The sequence below is a fragment of the Bos indicus x Bos taurus genome, chromosome 15, assembly GCF_003369695.1.
Source record: "Bos indicus x Bos taurus breed Angus x Brahman F1 hybrid chromosome 15, Bos_hybrid_MaternalHap_v2.0, whole genome shotgun sequence".
Taxonomy (NCBI): Eukaryota; Metazoa; Chordata; class Mammalia; order Artiodactyla; family Bovidae; genus Bos; species Bos indicus x Bos taurus.
In genome coordinates this window covers 56,261,524-56,282,524 of record NC_040090.1, presented here as the reverse complement: position 1 = coordinate 56,282,524, position 21,001 = coordinate 56,261,524, and the positions used below count along the sequence as shown (strand labels likewise).

The window sequence follows — 21,001 nt, the reverse complement described above, 5'->3', positions numbered from 1 at the left end:
AAGATTGAAGGCAGGAGGAGAAGGGGCAATATGGCTGGATGGCTGGATGGCATCACCGACTCAATGGACATGAGTTTCAGCAAACTCCGAGAGATGGTGGACAGGGAAGCCTGGTGTGCTGCAGTCCATGGAGTTGCAGAGTTGGACACGACCGAGCGACTGAACAACAGCAGCCAGGTTACCTTTCTGGTCCCGGAGGGTCTCAGCACAGACTTCCAGGGTCCCAGGATCTCAGCTGCTGCCCTGCATCAAGCTTTCGAGCGCCATCATCTGTTTCAGCACACGGAGGAGGTGTCACTGTTATTCTTTGCTGACTGAGATGGAGAGTGACAATACTGGGACCTCGTCAGCGTGTCCAGAGTGGATGCTGGCGTTGGAGAGGTTTGCGTGCGGCGACACAGACTGGCAGCGGTTTCTGTCTCCCTGGACTGCCCAGCCCTGAACTTGTGTGACCTGTTCATGAGCGGGTCCATGTTTGCAGTTTCAGTTTGAGCTCTGAATTGTGAGGAACAGGCATTCACTTAGGTCATCTCGGGTGAACAGAGGTTGACGGTGAGGATCAGACTGGCTGAGGTGGCGCAGCCGCTGCCATCCACCTCTGTCTCCCCCCCGCCTCCCCACAAACCAGGATTTTCACTCTTGGAGACCCAGCTCTGTCTTCCTCGTGTACACAGAGCTCTCTCCACGCTGCCTCCCTACAGTAAGTGACCTGAGTTTTGTACCAAAGAGTAGGATTTCCTTTGTCCCACACTAGCCTTCAGATGTCCCGGAGGGGTCGTGTCTTCTGCTGGGATTGTGCAGTCGTGTGTACAGGGTGTGATGATTCTCTTCTTTCCTGAACCACTGAATGCATTGGCTATGCTTCAAAATGACTGCAATTGTAGCCTCACTCATCGCCGCCTCAGAGGCCTAATCCTTCCAGCTTCTTCTTGCGTGGCAGGTTCCCTGTTCTCTGGACCTTTTTAGCTGCTTTTCCTTGGACCTTCTCCAGTTCATGACATCTTTCTTGTAGGAAAGCCATCAGCGCTGTGCATGGTATTCCAGGTGCTGGGGCTTCATGGTTGTGTTTGTAGGGTAGTGGTTTCTGTTGGTCTCCAGTATCCATTGTGTTAGCCACATTTGCCTCATCATTAATCTCTTTATTCTTTTTCTTTCTTTTTTTTTAAAATGTATTTATTTGGCTGTGCTGGGTCTTAGTTGTGGCACATAGAATCTTTAGTCTTCGTTGGGGCACGTGGGATCTTTATTGCTACATGCGAACTCTTAGCTGTGGCATGTGGGGTCTAGTTCCCTGACCAGGAATTGAACCCAGGCCCCCTGCACTGGGAGCATGGAGTCTTAGCCAGTGGACCACCAGGGAAGTCCCAGATCTGAAATATTCTCACCACAAAAGAAAAATGGTGACTATGGAGGTAGTAGAGGTGTTAACTAACCCTGCTGTGGTGGTCATTTCATAGTAAAGAAGTTTATCAAATCATCATGCTATATACTGAAAAAATTATCTCATTTCTATAAACTTATTTCTACTTCCTACTTAAAAAAAAAAAAGAAACTTATGTATATGTGTCCGCTTTCACCCTTACACTCCCCAATCCCGTGAGTAATTGCTGTCACTTGGGGAGTTCCTTCCGGGTCTGGATTCTCTGTTGTTTTCCATTGGTCTGTTTGTCTACCTTTACACAGATACCATGCTGTCTGGGTTACTGTAGCTTTATTATACATCTTAATGTCATTTAGCAGAGAAGGCAATGGCACCCCACTCCAGTACTCTTGCCTGGAGAATCCCATGGACAGAGGAGCCTGGTAGGCTGCAGTCCATGGGGTCGCTAGGAGTCGGACACGACTGAATGACTTCACTTTCACTTTTCACTTTCATGCATTGGAGAAGGAAATGGCAACCCACTCCAGTGTTCTTGCCTGGAGAATCCCAGGGACGGGGGAGCCTGGTGGGCTGCCGTCTATGGGGTCGCACAGAGTCGGACACGACTGAAGCGACTTAGCAGCAGCAGCAGCAGCAATGTCATTTAGAGTAAATTCTGCAACTTTGTTCTCCATTTTCAAAGTTGTATTCTAGGTCCCTTGCATTTCTGTATGAATTTTAGAATCAGCTTGTCAATTTCTATAAAAAATCCTGTTTAGGGTTTTGACTGAAATTGCACTGAGTCTATAAATCAGTTTGAGAGGACTGACATCTTAAACAATATTGAGTTTTCCAACCCATGAACACAGTCTGTTTCCATTTATTTAGGCTTTCTTTAATATTGCTAAGAAATCTTTTCTAGTTTCTAGTTTATACATCTTGCCCATATTTTGTCAGATTTATCTCCTTTTTTGATGCTTCTGTAAATGGTATCTTGTATTTATTTTTGTTATCGAAGTATAGTTGATTTATGATGTATTAATTCTGTACAGCAAAGTGATTCAGTTATAAATATACATCCATTCTTTTTAATATTCTTTTCCATTATGTTTATAAATGTTATCTTTTAAAATGTCAATTTCCAAGTGTTGGTTGCATTCGTATAAAATAGAATTGATTTTTGTATACTGATCTTCTAGCCTGCAACCTTGCTAAACTTATGTTAGTTCTAGTAGCTTTTTTTGTAGATTCTATAGAATTTTCTACATAGATAGTATGTCTTCTGGGAAGATGTTTTTTCATCTTCTTTTCTAACCTGGATATCTTATATTTCTATTTCTTGCCTTATTACACTGCCTGGAACCTTTAATACAGTTGAATAGAAATGGTGACGATGAACATTTTAGGCTTATTTCTGATCTTAAGGGGAAGAATTTCCCATAAGTCTTTCACCACTGAGTGTGATGTTAGCCAGTGTTAACTGTAGGGTTTTCTAAATGTCCTGTGTCAGGATAAGAAGTTCCCTTGCATTCCTAGCTTGTTGAGAGTTTAAATCCAAAATGGATATTGAATTTTGTCAAATGTTTTTTTCTGCATCTATATATGCATCTGCATATACAGAAGAATCATGATTTTTCTATATTGGTCTGTTAATACGGTCAATTATATTGATTGACTTTCAGTTGTTAAACTGACCTTACTTTCTTGGGGTAAACTGCTTGATAATGGTTACATATTATTGGATTTCATTTATTAAAATTTTGTTAAGTATCTTTTCTCCAAAATAATAGCTTGAAGGAGATGAGATGGAGATGGGTATTTTTTGAATTATTGATTTCCAATTTTATTTGTTCATTATATCTATTCTCTGTTACATGCTGTTACAGAATTCTTTTCTGGTTCAGTAATTGATCCTGCTTACCTAAATGTTTTATGTGTGCTTGATAAGAATGTGGTCTCTCGTTTTTTAGAATGAAGTATAGTGATTTACATTTTTGTGTTAATTTCTGGTATACAGCAAAATGATTCAGTTATGTATATATGTATATGTGTGTGTGTGTATTTATATATATAAGAAATATTTTTTTATGTCCTTTTCCATTATGGTTTACTACAGCATATTGAATACAGTTCCTTGAGCTAAACAGTAGGACCTTGTTGTATCTGTTAATACCAAACTAATTTGTTCTTCCCCATCCCCTTTGGTAACCATAAGCTTGTTTCCTGTCTGTGAGTCTGTTTTTTTCTTAAATGTCCTTTTTATCAAGCATGCTAAATGTGTTGATCTTCCCGTGTCCTGAGTAATTGTTGTCTGGTCTCGCTGTTCCCCACCCAGGGGTTGATCCAGGGCCCTGACTGTGAAAGTGCCGAGTTCCACCCACTGGACCACAAGGGAATTTCCTGGTCTCACTCCTGAATAATGGTTTAGTTGCATGCAGATCTGTCAAACAGCCCTTTGACAATATTGTATGTTGTGTACCATTATCTTCTGTCTGCTGGGTTTGCTAATAAGACATGTTTTTTGGCTTTATTAGTTGCTCCTCTGTAGGTAATCAATTTTTCCCCCCTCTGGTTGTTTTCATTATTTTGTTTTTAATCTTTGGTGTCCTGTAATTTCACTACAGTATATCTAGGTGTGGATTCACTTTTATTTACTGTGTACAGGAATTGGAATGCTTTCTTGCTCTGAGGACTCATGTCTCTCTTTAATTTTGAAAACTTCTCAACCATTATCACTTTCTTTTCTAGAACTCTTACTATAAATATATTAGACCTAGTTATTTTTATCCACTATGTCTCTTAACTTCTGTTTCATATTTTAAAAATGACTTTATATTTTTTTTAGCATATATATTTCCCAATTCACTATTTGTTTCTTCTATAGCAAATCTGCTGCTTAATCAACGTGTTATTTTTTGTTTGTTTGTTTTGAATTTAATGACTACGAATTCCTACAAGTTCTCTTATTTTCTTTTCTTTTTTTTTTAATTTTATTTTTCATTTTGGCTGCAGTGGGTCTTTGCTGTGGCATGTCCGCTTCTCTAGTTGTGGTGTGTGAGTTTAGTTGGGGCGTGTGGGATCTTAGTTCCCTGGCCAGGGATTGAGCCCGGGCCCCCGGCATTAGGAGTGTGGAGTCTTAACCACTGGACCACCAGGGAAGTCCTCTTACGTTCTTTACGATATGTGTAGGTTTATTTATTTATTTTTAGAGAGTTCTGTTCTTTCATTATGGATTCTCTTCCTTTTCTCCCTCCAGTAATTTTAAATATTGTTGTTTTTCAGTCTTCTTTTTGTTGTCTACTCCCAGTCCTTCTTTTCATTGTGTTACTGATTCTCCCTCAAGGTGAAGTGTTTCCTCACATGGTGTGTAATTATTTATTGTGCATTTTGTGAATTCACTTTCTGCAGAAGTTTATTTTCTGTGAGTGTCTCATTCCTGGGTTGTTGAGTAGCCTTATAGGGGTTTCTGCCAAGGATTCTTTAGTGCTTTAGGACTAAATTTTTACATTAATTTCCTGGACCTGGCATTTTCTTACCACATTTTGGACTCTATCTACATATGTCTTGGGGTTTCAGTTTTTCATTAAATTTTATTTTGCCCCCTAGAACCTGGAGTGGTCAATGTGCTTCCTCGTGGCCCACTAGGGCTTTCCATTCATGGTGAGAACAGCCTGAAGAGCCCCAGAAATATCTAGGGTCTAAGTTTTAGTTTCCAAACTTACGACGCCCTAAGGCCACATTTTGTTCTAGATTGGCATTTAAACTCAAGTTCCCTGGGCCTATATCCAGGTCAGATCCTGTCAGTTCATGCACTTATTACTCAGATTTCATGCTTTCTTTCTGTTTCTGGCCTCTGAGAATTTCTCTTTCTGTTGGCTATGTGAATAATGCTGCTGTGAACATCGGTGTACAAATAACCTGTTTGAATTTCTGCTTTCAATTTTTTTGAGTGTACACCCAGGGGTAGAATTGCTGGTTTATATGGTAATTCAGATTTCTAATATCATGCTATATCTTTAAACTTTATCTTTATTTCTGACTGCACTGGGTCTTCGTTGCTGGGCACAGGCATTTGGTTGCAGAGAGCAGGGGCCACTCGAGCTGTGGCGCGCAGGCTTCGCGTTGCGGTGGCGTCTCTTGCTGCGGAGCACGGGCGTTAGGGTGCGGGGCTTCAGTAGGTGTGGCACACGGGCTTAGTTGTTCTGTGGCGTGTGCGATCTTCCTGGACCAGGGATTGAACCCGTGTCCCCTGCATTGGCAGGCCGATTCTTAACCACTGGACCACAATTCTAACTTTTTGAGGACCTGTCGCACTGTTGCTCACTTTGGCTATACTGTTGTACGTTCCCACCAGGAGTGTACAGGAGTTCCAGTTTCTCTGCATCCTCGCCAGCGCTTGTCATTTTCTGCTCTTTTGATAATAGTTGTGTTAATGGGTGTGAAGTGGCACTTCATGGTGGTTTTAATTTTCTTTTCCTTAATGTTGAGTGATGTTGAACATCTTCTCGTGTGCTTCTTGGCCAAGACAAGGTCCAGTTTCATAACGAGCCTGATTAGAATTGTATTGGATTTATATATTAATTTGAGGATTATTGTCATGTTTACAGATTTGAATCCTATTCAGGAACACGGGGTGTCTTACCAGTTGTTCCCCCCTGCCCCGAATTTTCAGTGGAACTTTATGAAGGTCTTGCACACACTGTTTATTCCTGGGTATTTTATCTTTCACATTGATTGCTATTGTGATGGGTTTTTTCCTATTAGCTGTCCTAATGGATTACTGATAATGGTGGATGGGATGAATGACTTATTTTAGACTTATTTTCGCCATACTGAAACAGATTCTTGAGGCCCACCTACATTATTTTCTTTTATTGTTGATTGACTGCACTAACTTGGATTGTTGTCTCTTATGTATTTCTGAAAATCAGAACTTTCACAACATATCTTTTTTCTTTAGATCATTTATGAAAATATCAAGCAACATCTATCCTAGAATTTATCTCCAAGACATCATAGTGTTTGTATTTATCCATCTGAATCAAGTTTCCCTTCTTTAGTCTAGCATGAATTCTCAGGAAACCTAATGATTAAATATCTCCATGTGAGAAGTCCTTAATATCCTAATTGGTTGTTTCTAACCTAACTCCTTATTCTTAGCCAAATCTAGCCAATTTTGTGTTAATTCTTCTCTTCTTTTTCCTCTCTCCCTCGTTCCCTCTCCCCACAATTCTTCCCTCTTCTCTGCTTCCTTGTTGTTTTTCTTTTTTGCTGGGTAGCTTTGGACCTGAGCAGGGACTAACTTGTGACCTCTGCTCATCCCCCAGCCAGGACATCACAGGTGATATTTACTATTTCAACTTTGCCAACGGGCAGTCCACATGGGACCACCCCTGTGATGAACACTATCGGAACCTGGTGATCCAAGAGCGGGGCAAGCTGTCAACTCCTGGGGCCACTAAGAAGAAAGAAAAGAAAAAGAAAAAGGAAAAGGAAAAGAAAGACAAGAAGGATAAAGAGACCTCCAAGAGTCCCCTGGTGAGTTAGTGGGTGCCAGCTCCCAGAGAGACCAGGCCTGAAACCTGAGGGGGCATTGGGAACCTCTGGCTGTTTACAGCTGGGAGATTAAGACCAACAACAGTAGTAATTTTGTGATAGTACATCATCTGAATTGTATCTGTTTTCTGGCAGATTTTCCTTTTAGCTTCTAGAACTAGTGCTTACTATTGCTAAGCAGTTTCTGCCCCCCTCCCTATTGGGAGGCATATATAACATAATAGTGTCAGTGAGCGAGGGCCCGACTGGGGACAGGGTTTTGCAGTTGTCCGAGAATTGATGCTGTCTGCCTCTATGGAGAGTCGGGTCACAGAGAGCAGTTGGCGGAGGCCAGAGAGCCTGGAGGAGCAAGTGCGTCCCCTCTCCTTTCCAAGCCAGGCCTGCCCCGGGTGGATTCATCGTGCGTCTTAGTGGTGCAAATTCCTGGATGTCTGATGGGCCATAATTCGGTTGTCAGACCACCAGTGGCCTCAGGATCCAAAGAGAAATGTCTGAGGCTTTACCTGCCCCCGTGGATGGTCTTTGCAGCCGGCGTCCTTGGTTCGCGGTAGACACCGACGTTTGATTGCATGCCCTTACCTTATTCCCCAAGCAGCTTTTTCACTCAAGACTTGAAAGTGCTCTTTCCCATTACTGTCCTGTGTCCCTCCTCCAGGTGTGAGGCAGGTGGGCCACGCTGAGGAGAGGGAGGGGCTTGGGAACCCAGTTCAGCCAGGCGGGAAGCACTGGGAATACCTTCTCAGTGGTCGGGTTGATTTGCTCTCTTATTTATGGCCTTTATTTCCCACCGGCGCCTGTGCTTACTTCTCAGCAAAAATTCCCCCATTTGCCTTCCTTCCCAAGGTGTCAGTTCTGGTGCTGGATGGTTGCTGATAAATTTACCCTTTTTATCATTTCCAAGCTCTACCGATAGGCCTCCTCCATACCCCCACCCCTACCCCACATTACTAGTCGTGGTTCTAAGAAATAAGATAGCAAACCCATTTCTTCTGGTGGAGAAAAGAGGACACGTCATTTCCAAAGAGGTTGAATTTTCTAATGGCAAGTATTTGCAAGGTCAAAGATGGATAATGGGCTTTTCACTAATCCCAGACTATTTTAGTTTCTTATTTTTGATCACGAGGTGTGTGGGATCTTAGTTCCCTGACCAGGGATGGAACCCACTCCCCTTGCACTGAAAGTGTGCAAGTGGTCTTAACCACTGGACCATTGGGGAATTCCTGCCGGGGCCTATTTTAGATGACAGTCGGCATCTGGGTAGTCTCTGACATGACTGCAGGTGAGAGAGGAAATGAAGTGAGGGTTCTGTGTTGGAGAGTTGGGTAATAGACCTAGGTTCTGGGTATTTGACTGAGTTCCTGGAGCTCCCTGTTACAAAGGATTCCTCCTGTGGTTCAGGAGCTTAGGGCAAGTGGACAGGCCTGGGCTGCCAGTCTGGATCTTAGGGCTCAGGACAGGTGCCTGAAACTTGAGTTTGTTTGGAGGCAGACCTGACCAGGTGGGTGATCTGGGCTCAGGTGTTTTGGGCTTCCTGGAGGAGAGCCGGGTGGAGTTTAGTGTGCATATTTGAAGAATGTGGTTGATCTTATAGGAATTTTTCCTTTTTTCTTTCTTTACGGCTGCACTAGGTCTTCTTTGCTGCACGTGGGCATTTTTGGAGGCCACCTTCGTCACAGTGTATAAGCTTCTCTTTGCCGTGGCTTCTCTAGTTGTGGCGTGCAGGCTCTGTAGTTGGCGATGCATCGGCTTAGTTGCTCTGTGCCATGTGGGATCTTCCTGGACCAGGGATTGAACCCATGTCCCTGCACTGGCAGGCAGCTTCTTAACCACTGGACCATTAGGGAAGTCCTTGGGGTTTTTTTTCCCTACCCCAAGATTCCCTGACTGTGTGGACCTCTCTTGAGCTGCACCAGCTCATCTGGTAGAAGACCTAGTCTGAGTGTTCAAGGCTCAGCTCACTGCTCATGTTTCCCCTCTTCCTTCCCTTCTTAGATTATTTCTGATAGTCCTTGATAAGAATGGTGGATTTTTATGAAGTTAACCAGTCACAGAATTGAGAGCTTGATGGTACCTCCAGGATAACCTAGTTGGACATTTTCAGACTTTTTGTTAGTAGTGACGCCATCTTCACATCAGTTCCTCTGTGGAGGGCCAGTGTCTAAAGAAGCGGAGCTGCTCTGGTTGAACCTGGGAGTGGGGGTCTAGGCGATGCTCCTTCCCCACCACATACCCACTATGGTGGCCCCAGGGTGCCATGGGAGCAAGGTTCCTGAGCCATGGATCTAGTCAAGTCTCTTTGTAGATAAGGAAACTAGAGCCTAGAAAACAACAAAGCCCAAGGGAGTTTTTAGCTTTTCTTCCCTCTTTGGTTTGTGTTTTTACTTTGACTGGAGGGTGGGTTTCTGCTAAGGGTTTGCCAGCAGGTATGGTAGCCAGTAGAAGTCAGCAGTGCTTTGTCTTCATTTTCTCTGCCTCTTTATATACCCGTCTAGGAAACACAGCCTGAGCAGGGCCTTCTGCCTTCTTCCTCCTTTCTCCGTGGCCCATCCCCTCTCCCAGCACCTGGGCTGGCTGATCTGGACCTAGACCGAGAGACGCAGGCTAGAACTGAGGGCTCCTTTAAGAAAGGGAAGAGCCCGTGCGTGCTGGGTGACACCCCCAGGCCTCTCACGGGCTCCCTGCCCAGCAAGCTGCAGCCACTCTTCAAAGGCCAAGCTTCCCGAACCCACCAGATCTTTGCCGATGTGGAGAAAATCTTAGGCAGGGCCCCAGCCCACTGCAGGACAGAATTAGGTGACCAGCAGGGTCTGGAGAAACCCCAGCCGCTGACAGAGAAAATCTACCTGGGGTTTCCAGACCCCGAAATAGAAGAGCTGGAGATGAGGAGCAGACAGCTGAAACCTGGCACTCTGGGCCCTGACAACACCGGGCCCTTCCAGAACAGGCAGGATGCGTTAGAGAGCAAGACGCAGGCCTCTGTCCACGCAAAGCTTTCTGAGACCCTCAAGGGCCCGCAGCTGAGAAGGGAGGAGCACAGGCATGACGTGGCCAAACGGAGCTCCACTGGCCCTGGGGGGGACAAGGGCCAGAGCCCCGTTCCCTCACCATCCCCCGAGGAGGCCCCCTCGCCGTCCCCTTGTTCTGACCCCATGCTGCTCACGGGGAAGGGCAAGTTCTTGTTAGACAGCAGCCCAGCTGAAGACCAGAGCTGGCAGGGTGTTTCTGGAGAAGTGGGGAGCGTGGGCAGAGACAGGAGGAGAAGAGAGGCCCCAGGACTGTGGATGGGGCAGGTCTCTAAGCTTGTCCATAAGGACGCCTCCAGGGGCGGCAAGGAAACCGAGCCTGATGACCCTGAGGCTCCGGGGGCCTCAGCTGGAGGTCCACCCCAGGGGCTGTTGCTAATACCCCCTGATACCCTAGCCTCAGAACTGGTCCAAAGCACCCCTGCAGGGATTGCTCCTGGGGGGCCTCCTGCCATTGAGGAGAGCCCATCCCCAGGCTCTCCAGAGCCCCCCCAAGAGGACAGGAGGCCAAGTGGGTGTGAGCCTGACTTGGAGAGCAGCGGCAGCAGCAGCAGCAGCAGCCTGGCCTCTCGCCTTGGCTCAGAGGTCCTGGGGCAGGTGACCAACTTTCCGTGGGACCTACAGAGCCCGCGGGGATCTGAGTGGGCCGTGGGTGAGTCAGGCCCTGGGCCCACAGAGCGGCACCCCAGCGCCTTCCTGGCGCCCCAGCTGCTCCCCATGCAGAGCTCCACTGAGGAGCAGTCAGAGAGCGAAGACTACTCTGAGGACCAGAGGTTCTACCAGCACATCCTGCAGATGGTCAAGATCTCCCGGCGGCTAGAGGGTCTGGGGTTGCCCGAGAGTACGCAGGAAATGCCAGGCCAAGACCTGGCCAGCGTGATCTGCTGCCTGGCCGCCGAGTCTTCCAGGCTGTCTAGCGAGGGTGAGCACGAGGCCATCAGAGCCATGGACTCTGGGCTTCTGCCTTGGGGGCCGGAGCCGCAGGAGCATCCTCCAGAAGTGGACGTTGCCCCGGCCGCGCAGGAAGCCTGTCGTCTCCTGCCAGGCAGCAGCCCCCTCAGGCAGGGGCTGGTCGAGCTGAGTTCCAGCAGAGGGCTTGCGGCAGAGCCAGGCAAGATGCAGCTTCTCGACCAGGTAGGCTTCTCAGAGAGCATCACGGCCATCAGGCCCAGTGAACTTGGCAGGGAGGGAGCAGGTTGTGCTGACAATCTTAACCCAGCCATCAGGTCAGCTTTCCTTTTGTCTGTCCTTCCTCGGTGACCAGGGAGCCCTTAGCCACCCGGGATGGCCATCTTGTGGGATGACATGCATTTCCTGTTTCTTCTACCCCATCACCTACAAGATGGGGGCGGAGGGTGTCTGGGCTTCCCTTCCCTTGATCTGACTGTACTTCACGGGTGCTTTACATGCTCTGAAGATGATCTGTTTTGAGGGTGAGTAAGGTGGCACAGATCATGGTGTTCATGCAAGATGTAGGAACTGTTCCAGGATTTGGGAGCCTTCCCCATCAGCTGATAGTATAGAGAGGTCCTCCCAAGTAGACACCCTGCCCCCAGCCTCTGAACTTAGTCCCTTCTCAGAATCACACAGAATTAGTGAGTTACAGTGCCTAGGGTCACAGAGACTCAGACCCGACTGAAGTGACTTAGCACAGAGAGTTAATACTGTCCTGAGGCTATGATGTGCTCAGTTGCTCAGTTGTGTCTGACTCTTGGTGATCCCATAGGCTGTAGCCCACCAGACTCCTCTGTCCATGGAATTTTCCTGGCAAGAATGTTGGAGTGGGTTGCCATTCCCTTCTCCTGACCCAGGAATCGAACTTGAGCTTCTCACGTCTCCTGCACTGACATGCAGGTTCTTTACCACTAGCGCCAGCTGAGAGGAGAGACCGAAACCTGGGCTCTCTTCTGCTCAGTGGCTGCTGCTGCTCCTTCCTTCCCAGGGTTTCCAGAACCATGTGAATAGCCTGTGTCAAATTTGCACAGACCACTTCTTCCCCTAGTGGGATCTACCAAAGAGTGGGCTTGCCCTGTCATTCGGGGCCCTTTGTCCCTTTAAAGAGTCACCACCGTCTTCATTCAGAAGTCAAATAAGACACAGACCATGGGGTTTATCTGCATTTCCCTGGCTTCTTTTGCTGTTGCCCAGCTGTGGCTTTACTCAGTTCCTACCTCAGTTCCTAACTGCTGACATGCCTGGGTTCTCCGTTAGCTCTAATAACCCCTGTAGCACTATAAACATCAGATAAGCTGCAGATTATCTTGCAAAGTTTTAATTAGCTCAATGGCGGCAAGTTTATCCGCTCTGAAGGACAACGCCATGCACAGCTCTTAGCCAAAGTTAATGGCCATCTATAGAAGCTGATCAGCTAGGAGCCAGGGATGTATAATTTCCCTACTAACTGCTGATGTGGTAAAGGCCTGGGAGAACAAAGCCCTCAGCGGGCACGTCTCCCTCCCTCAGGCCCCCTGCACGTCAGCAAATTAGCCATGTCAGGAGTCTGTAATTTTCCCTTAATACAGTGTGGGAAGAATTTTGCTCACTGATCTGCTGGGTGGGCTGGGCAGCTGGGAGGAGCCAGTCAGGTTTGCTCATGGTGCACCGCAGAGCAGCTCTCCTGGGCTCCTTTTCTGCCACAGCCAGGAGGCAGTGTGAGATACTGGCTTAGACACTGCCCTGCTTCTCATATCTACTCCTGTGGTTGCTAGCCCCATGATTTGGGGCAGGCAGAGGTCTTGACCTCACCATTCTCCATTTGCTCTTGTGGGGACTGGGACTTCAGATGGTTTTGAGAGTGGAATGAGACAGGTGCTTTTACCCAGGAGCCCAGGGCTCAGGCAGTGTTGGCCAGTTTTATTATTTTCAGCTCCTTTTCTGCCTTGAGAAGATACCCTGCAACAGGCTAGATGACTGGGAATCTCTTTGGGTTGGCCAAAAAGTTGGGCTTTTTCCATAAAATGATACAGAAAACCCCAAACGAACTTTTAGCCAACCCAATACAAAGATTTCGGGGGTGGAGGGTGGCAGTGGGTGGTCTCATGTCACCTTTCAACTGAGAGTCTAATGCCTTTCCCGGGCAGAAACAGGTTGTGTTTGGAACCCACCCAATGGTCTGGCCTCAGGCCTGGCCGCAGGTAAGAAGATAGGCCACCTGAACCTCTCATCTTGACCCCCTTAGGTTCCCCTTTCTCTCTTCAGTCACTGTGGGATTAGAGTGGAATGGAATTTTTGTTTTATACACATTTTAAGTTTAAGAAATGGATTTTGAGGAGCTCATTATAAACCGTCACCAAAATGCTCTCCTGCCTCTAAGTTTCTAAGCCCAGACCATTGTGACACTAATCTGTTATGATAGCAGTTCCATAGCACTGGGGTAGCCCAGGCTACACACACACGCGCTGGGGTAGCCCGGGCCACGCACACACACGCTGGGGTAGCCCGGGCCACGCACACACGTGGCTGGGGTAGCCCGGGCCATGCACACACGTGCTGGGGTAGCCTGGGCCACGCACACACATGCTGGGGTAGCCTGGATCACGCACACATGCTCTGGGGTAGCCCTGGCCACGCACACACGCGCTGGGGTAGCCTGGATCATGCACACATGCGCTGGGGTAGTCCTGGCCACGCACACACCCGCTGGGGTAGCCTGGATCACGCACACACGTGCTGGGGTAGCCTGGATCACGCACACACGCGCTGGGGTAGCCCGGATCACGCACACACGCGCTGGGGTAGACTGGATCACGCACACACGCGCTGGGGTAGCCCGGATCACACACACACGCGCTGGGGTAGCCTGGATCACGCACACACGCGCTGGGGTAGCCCGGGCCACGCACACACGCGCTGGGGTAGCCCGGGCCACGCACACACGCGCTGGGGTAGCCCGGGCCACGCACACACGCGCTGGGGTAGCCTGGATCACGCACACACGTGCTGGGGTAGCCTGGATCACGCACACACGTGCTGGGGTAGCCCGGGCCACGCACACATGCGCTGGGGTAGCCCGGGCCACGCACACATGCACTGGGGTAGTCTGGGCCATGCACACGTGCTTCTTACATTCAGTATCTCATTTGAAGTTCTCAGCAGACCTTAAGTAGCATGCACATATCATCTGTGACTTGCAGATGAGTAAACCGAGAATCCAAGATCCTATGAGTGGCCCAAGTCTCACAAATTCTGCCATCTCTCTGGTGTCTCTCCCCAGTCCTCATGGGCATGAAGCCCACCATCCTGAGAATAGATAGAGGAGCGGCCGCAGTAATCCTCTGGCTGAGCTCTCTCCAGCCTCTTTGCTCCTCAGGAGAGCAGAGAGAGAATTCTTCTGTTTCTCATGTGTTTTTTTTTTTTTTTTTTAACTTATTTCTGGCCATGCAGTGTGGCATGTGGGACCTTAGTTTCCTGAGCAGGAATTGAACCCATGCCCCCTGCAGTGGAAGCATGGGGCCCTAACCACTTGACCACCAGGGAATTACCCTCATGGGTGTGTTTCAAAGTGAATATTCATTTTAATCAAAGTAATACATGCCCATATTAAACAATGCCAAGACAAGCCAAAAGGTGCAAAACAAAATATAGCAGTTCTACGGTGTGGGTACCCCTCCCATCTCTACCATGGCAATTCCTTTGTTCTGGTGTCTGCTTCCATATTTGTAAATAATATGCTTAGGCTGCTTTTTCTTGATTCATCAGTTTTCAGCTTTATGTATTGAGTCTTCTCATGCTGGGAGATGAGGCTTTTGTCTCTGCTCCCCACCCCCTCCCCAGCTTCCTCTGTGGCTTCAGAAGGGAAGAGCAGGGCCCTCTGCAGCTTTTCCAGACGTGGAAGAGCTGCTTACTGGGAGATAGCCGCAGAGTTACGAGAATCGGGAAACCAGCCCGTGATTCTCACGTGGTTGGCACAATGCTGACTTCTGGATGTTGTGTTTCTTTAGCAGCCTCTGAACGGAGGTGGTTTAAACTTGAGCGGGCAGGATTTAGATGTTTTATTTTTACATCCATCTCCACACTCTTAGAGCCCTGTGATTACTTGGGTTTCTAACAGGATGTTTTCTGTTGCCCAGGCCCTGGGCTCCTCGTTAGCCCCCGTCCATGTTCCTCTCGGGGGCCTGGCTCCATTAAGGGGCCTGGTGGATGCCCCGCCTTCTGCTCTTCATGGACCTCAGAGTGTGAGCCTGGGGAGCTCGGTGGAGTCTGGTCAGCTCGGCGAACTCTTGCTGGTAAATGCTTTTTTTTCTGTGTACAGTGTAGTTAGTTACCGTGGGGCCTCCGTGTTCCTTGCTAAGAGCCGTGGCCCATCGAGAAATAGAGGGCACAGGCTGAGTCCTCAACACTCATATGGTGTGGAAGAAGGTGAGTCACACCTGGGTGATGCTGAACGTGGGTGGGCCGTGGAGGACGGTCAGAGAGACTCAGGGCTCATTTCCCGGTCCCTGCGGCCAGGGCAGTAGGAGTTGGACAGGGAGGGACCAGTGTGAGCTGGAGCTGCTGGGTCAGCTTCTCAGACGTGGTGGCCTCGCTCTAGGTGCCATCTTTACAGATGTGGAAGCATGCTGAGGGTCTTCCCACGGAGTGCCCTGACCTTCCTTCTTTTTGGAGCCATCACAGGGTCTCAAGCCTTCTGCTGCTACAAAAGGTCTCCTGGGCTCCATCCATGAGGACAAGAATGCTCTCAGCCTCTTGGCTTTAGGGGAGGAGACCAACGAGGAGGATGAGGCAGAGAGTGACAACCAGGTAAGAATGAATCCTTTTCTTGGCCTGAAAATCCTCTGGGCCATTAAAAAAAACAACAACGAAAATTTTTTTTTAAATTGTGGTCAAATATATACACCTTGAAAGTTACATTTAAACCACTTTTAAGTGTACAATTCAGTGGCCTTAACTACCCTCGCAGTGTTATACAGTCTTCATCATCACCTGTCTCCAAAGCTTGTTCATAATCCCAGAAACACTGTGTACCCATTAAACAATAACTCTGCATCCTCCCCTCTCCGCAGTCCCTGATCTACTCTGTCTCTGTGAATTTGCCTGTTCTAGATATTTCATAGACTTGGAATCATGCTGTCTTTGTCCTCTTGTGTGTCTGGCTTCTTTCATATAGCATAGTGTTTTGTAGCATGTGTGATTGGATGGTATTTCATTGTATGAAATTACCACATTCCATTCAGCCGTTCATCTGTTGGTGGGTACTTGAGCTGCTTTAACCTTCTGGTTTAACCTCTGTGCTACTTTGAAAATCAGTGAAAGCGGTTTTCCAGCCCATAGCTTCCTTGTTTGCCCAGTCTGTATCACTGCTGGGTCTGACCCAGGAGTGGAGCTCTCGGACCTGTGAGGAGCTTCTGGTCCTGCACCCGGGGCTGACCAGTTTCCTTGCCATCGTTTTCATTTTCAGAGCGTCCGCAGCTCAAGTGAGCTTCTTAGGAACCTGCACCTGGACATCGGGGCGCTGGGGGGTGACTTTGAGTATGAGGTAAGAGCCCGAAGCGCCTGCAGACAGACGTCTCAGCCCGGCAGGTTCCCCCTTCCTTCCTAAGCCTTTCTTCTCAGGGAGATATATTTGGAAAGAGAACTCTTTAGTCCCGGTCCTGTCCAGATGGGGTTCCTGGGGTGAGGGAAGTACAAGCAGGGAAAGGAATTCATCCATTCACTCATTTATCAAGTAACTGCCATTTATCAGCTCTTTCTGTGTGTGGCACTTCACTGTCAGCCATACAAGCCTCAGTTAGCTGCGATTCCTGCCCTCGAAGAGTTTATATTCTTATAAAAGAGAGACCCGTGTAACCAGAACACAAGAGTAGAATGCAGGGAGGGAGGCCATCCGGGCAGTAAGCCGCAGTGCTGTGGGGAGCAGAATTCGGGGGTGTCCCGTCTGTTTGGAAAGGCTTTAGTGAGAATCTGACACCTGAGGTGAGCCGGGAAGAACGGTAGCATGGCCAGAGGCGCAGAGGCGAGCCGCGAGGGAGAGAGCCCGCTGCAGGGCGCTGAATGGGCAGAGGCAGGAGGGGAGGGCGAGGGCCATCCTTTCACCCGGAGCTCGGGGCGTGTGTGGCAGAGGATCGGGAGGCGGGGCTGTGGAGGTGGGTTGGGCTGGGTCATGGAAGGCCTGAGTGCCGGCTGAGAAGTTGGGACTGAATTACATAGGTGTTGGGAGCCATCGGAGGGTATAAATGGAAGTGTAATGCCATCTGGGTTCGTTCTTTTTTTTTTTTTTAATTAAAAAAATTTTTTTATTTGGCTGTGTTGGAGCTTAGTTGTAGCACTCAGGATCTTCAGTCTTCACTGTGGTATGCGGGCTCTTTAGTTTCAGCACGTGGGATGTAGTTCCAACCAGGGATCAAACCCGGGCTCCCTGAATTGGGAGTGCGGAGTCTTAGCCACTGGACTGCCAGGGAAGTCTCCCCATCCGGATTCTTAATGTCTTTTGAGTGCTGGCTGTGGGGCAGCCGTGTGCTGGACCCTGTGGGCGACCCGAACACTGGTAAGGTGTGGTCCAGGGTGGGCTCCAGGACTGTGCGGTCAGAGAGGAAGGCTGCTGGGTACTCTGGTGAGCCCTCAGTATATGATGAATAAGTGAATATTTAGGAAGTGTTAAAGCAAGGGAGAGTGTGTAAAGAGCTCGAGCACAGCTACACTGTTCAGAATTGATTTATTTGGTTGCATCAGGTCTTGGTTGTGGCACAGGGAATCTTTTGGTTGAGGCATGTGGAATCTAGTTCCCTGACCAGAGATTGAATGGGGACCCCTGCACTGGGGGAGCAGAGTCTTAGCCACCAGACCACCAGGGAAGTCCTTAGAGGGGAGAGAAATTACCTGCTGAGAGATCAGGGAGAACTTGGAAGAGATGACATTTGACCTGGATCTTGAAGAGAAATAGTTAAGTTTTAGACGTGGGAGTGGAAGGGATGTTTTAGGCAAGTGAACAGCTTGGACAAAGACACAAGGCCTGGGAACCACAGAATGTGGACGGAAGAGCTTCCAGACTGTGCCCCCAGCAGCTGTGTTGCTTCTCATCACTTTCCCCGGTCTGTCCTCCACTCCCACCAGAATGTTCTTTAAAACGAACAGACAAAACCTAAAACTCATCATGTCATTGTAATAGCTAAAGTCTCCAACGCATTTTTTCTACTGAAAAAGGCACATTGCCTACTGTTTGTTCTTGGCCTAGTGTCTAATTTAGTAATTTTTTGACAATTAAGCTTTCTCTAAAGGAATGTCTAGTCAAAGCTATGGTTTTTCCAGTGGTCATGTATGGATGTGAGAGTTGCACTGTGAAGAAAGCTGAGCACCGAAGAATTGATGGTTTTGAACTGTGGTGTTGGAGAAGACTCTTGAGAGTCCCCTAGACTGCAAGGAGATCCAGCCAGTCCATCCTAAAGGAGATCCGTCCTGGGTGTTCATTGGAAGGACTGATGCTAAAGCTGAAACTCCAATACTTCGGCCACCTCATGCGAAGAGTTGACTCATTGGAAAAGACCCTGATGCTGGGAGGGATTGGGGGCAGGAGGAGAAGGGGACGATAGAGGATGAGATGGCTGGATGGCATCACCAACTTGATGGACATGAGTTTGAGTGAACTCCGGGAGTTGATGATGGACAGGGAGGCCTGGCGTGCTGCAATTCATGGGGTGGCAAAGAGTTGGACATGACTGGGCAACTGAACTGAACTGAAGGGTGCCCAAAGTATTCAAACAACCAATACATCATGAAGTCAGCAACTCAGATTTCCCCAAACATTGAAATATTGATTGCCAGGTCAGTTAAACTTTCCATAAAGTAGAAAATTCTCTTAAAGACTTTGAACACTTTCAAATGAAGAGATCACTCACATTTATTAGAATGGTCATAAAACTGACCAATGAAACAATAGGGTGTGTATCATGGATTTCACCGTTTCCTTATTATCTTTTAGTATTATATCCTTATCATCCCTTTTCACGTCCTTATCGTTTCTGACTTTTGCTTTGTGATCTTCAGCTCTCCTCGAGAGCCTGGAGAAGGTCCCAGGCTGGCTGAGGTTGAGGATGCTCGCTGACCCCTGAGGTGTTGTTTAGTAGCTCAGTTGTGTTTGACTCTTTGCCCCCATGGACTGCAGCATGCCACGCTTCGCTGTCCTTCACCATCTTCCAGAGGTTGCTCAAACTTATGTCCTGAGATGTAGGTGGGCTTTTTCAGCTGACTTCACTCTAGCCATTAGGTGGGTCCCATTTTATACTTAGGCTGTCTGGTTTTATTTTTTAAGGTTACTTTTTGGCTGTGCTGGGTCTTCTATGCAGTGTGCAGGGGTGTGGCATGCAGGCTTATAGTTGCCCCACAACATGTGGGATCTTAGTTCCCCAACCAGGGTTCGAACCCATGTCCCTTGCATTGGAAGGCGGATTCTTAACCACTGGACCACCTGGGGAGTCCCCGAGCTGTCTCTGTTGCCTCAGAAACTGTCTCCGTTTTTGGCTCTGCTCAATCATGTATGCTTTGATTATGACTTTGACACTTTCTGCCATGTGTGACACTTTTTTCTGAGTGTCATCAACCTAATTTGGGTGTACTTTGAAACTCTTCCTTTCAAGTGTGGCATGGTCTGTTGGCATTAAATCCATAGCCTTCTGTCTCTTTGATGCTTTTGAAATGATAACTTTTTTTTGTTCTCATCTGCCATTAAGATGTTAAGATGCTGTTGGAGTCAGTAGCTCAGGTTCTGAGCCTGGAAGGATGACCATGAGTAGGAATATGGTGTCAGGAGGATTCACTGGCTTTTGGAGAAAGGGCAGTCTCCCCGAGACCGAGCAAATTGAGAGTAAAGATTCTGGCCTGTTCATGTCTGTGTGTCCATCACCGGCCTTACTGTGGAAATTAGGAAGTGCATTGGGTGTATTTTGCTGAGCAGTTGAGAGGATGATGGGCTTCCCTGGTGGCTGAGCTGGTGAAGAATCCACTGCAATGCTGGAGACCCCAGTTCGATTCTGGGGTTGGGAAGATCCACTGGAGAAGGGATAGGCTACCCACTCTGGCATTCTTGGGCTTTCCTGGTGGCTCAGATGGTAAAGAATCCACCTGCAATGCAGGAGACTTGGGTTTGATCCCTGGGTTAGGAAGATCCCTTGGAGAAGGAAACGGCTACCCACTCCAGTATTCTGGCCTGGAGAATTCCGAGGACAGAAGAGCCTTGTGGCTAAGTCCATGGGGTCACGAAGAGTCGGACACAACTGAGTGACTTTCACTTTCTCTTGAGAGGATGAATAGGTGAGTGAGTGACTGAGCCACGCTGGGACCGGAGGATGTGCTGGCAGGTCTCGTTGTGCTTCTTTCTTCCCTGGGTTTTCCCAGGTCCTGGCTAGAGTGGATACTTGGTCCCTGCTTCAGCTGGTGAACTGAAAATCCCCATATGGACCAATCATAATGTACTATGACTTGGAAGAGTTAATTTTTACTTTATAATATAAATGTCAACAAAAAAAGGGATTTTCTTCTTTGACATGTCCTGGATTTTCAGACGCTTCCCTTCTGATCTTTATGTGCTTCTTTGAAGGAGTGGGAGTTTTTAAGTGCATTTTTTTATAACCTCTTTAATATAAATAGGCAACTCAGTGTGATGGGGGGAAAATGTCTGGAGTGGGAGGTGTTACATACACTCCCCACCACTGTCTCTAGCGTCCCAGCAGATTTCCTTCTTTTTGCCACATGGAGTGTTGGAGTCCTGTGTTCTAGCCTCAGGCAGGAACTGGGGCTTTTGGTGGTGGGGGAAGTTCGTGTTGGGGATGAACGGGAGTTTCAGGATAGACAAAGCTGTCTCTGATTGCCATACCCTATAAAATGGCTTTTGTCCCAGTTTATTGGTAGGGCTCAGACGGTAAAGAATCTGCCTGCAGTGCAGGAGACCCAGGTTTGATCCCTGGGTCAGGAAGATCCCCTTGAGAACGAAATGGCAACCCACTCCAGTATTCTTACCTGGAGAATCCCACGGACAGAGGAGCTGGGCAGGCTATGCTCCATGGGGTTGTAGAGAGTCAGACACGACTTGGTGACCGAACAGCAGTAGTGTAGACTGTGGGTCCTCTGAGCT

At 48.1% G+C, this 21,001-nt stretch overlaps 1 protein-coding gene across 8 annotated transcripts in view; it reads left to right on the top strand.

Annotated features, from left to right (window-relative positions):
* CEP164 (centrosomal protein 164) overlaps positions 1–21,001 on the top strand; it is a 71,447-nt gene that overhangs the window by 15,156 nt on the left and 35,290 nt on the right. For 7 of the 8 annotated variants that reach the window (XR_003514733.1, XM_027563622.1, XM_027563626.1 and 4 more), the window contains 4 exons: positions 6,688–6,898; positions 15,009–15,164; positions 15,544–15,678; positions 16,337–16,414. Coding sequence is in view for 7 of the 8 variants with exons in the window: in XM_027563622.1 (XP_027419423.1) it covers positions 6,688–6,898; positions 15,009–15,164; positions 15,544–15,678; positions 16,337–16,414 (580 nt within the window). In the remaining variant the exon portion in view is untranslated. The remainder of the gene's footprint in view (positions 1–6,687; positions 6,899–15,008; positions 15,165–15,543; positions 15,679–16,336; positions 16,415–21,001) is intronic. The other variant, XM_027563625.1, reaches the window with a different exon arrangement.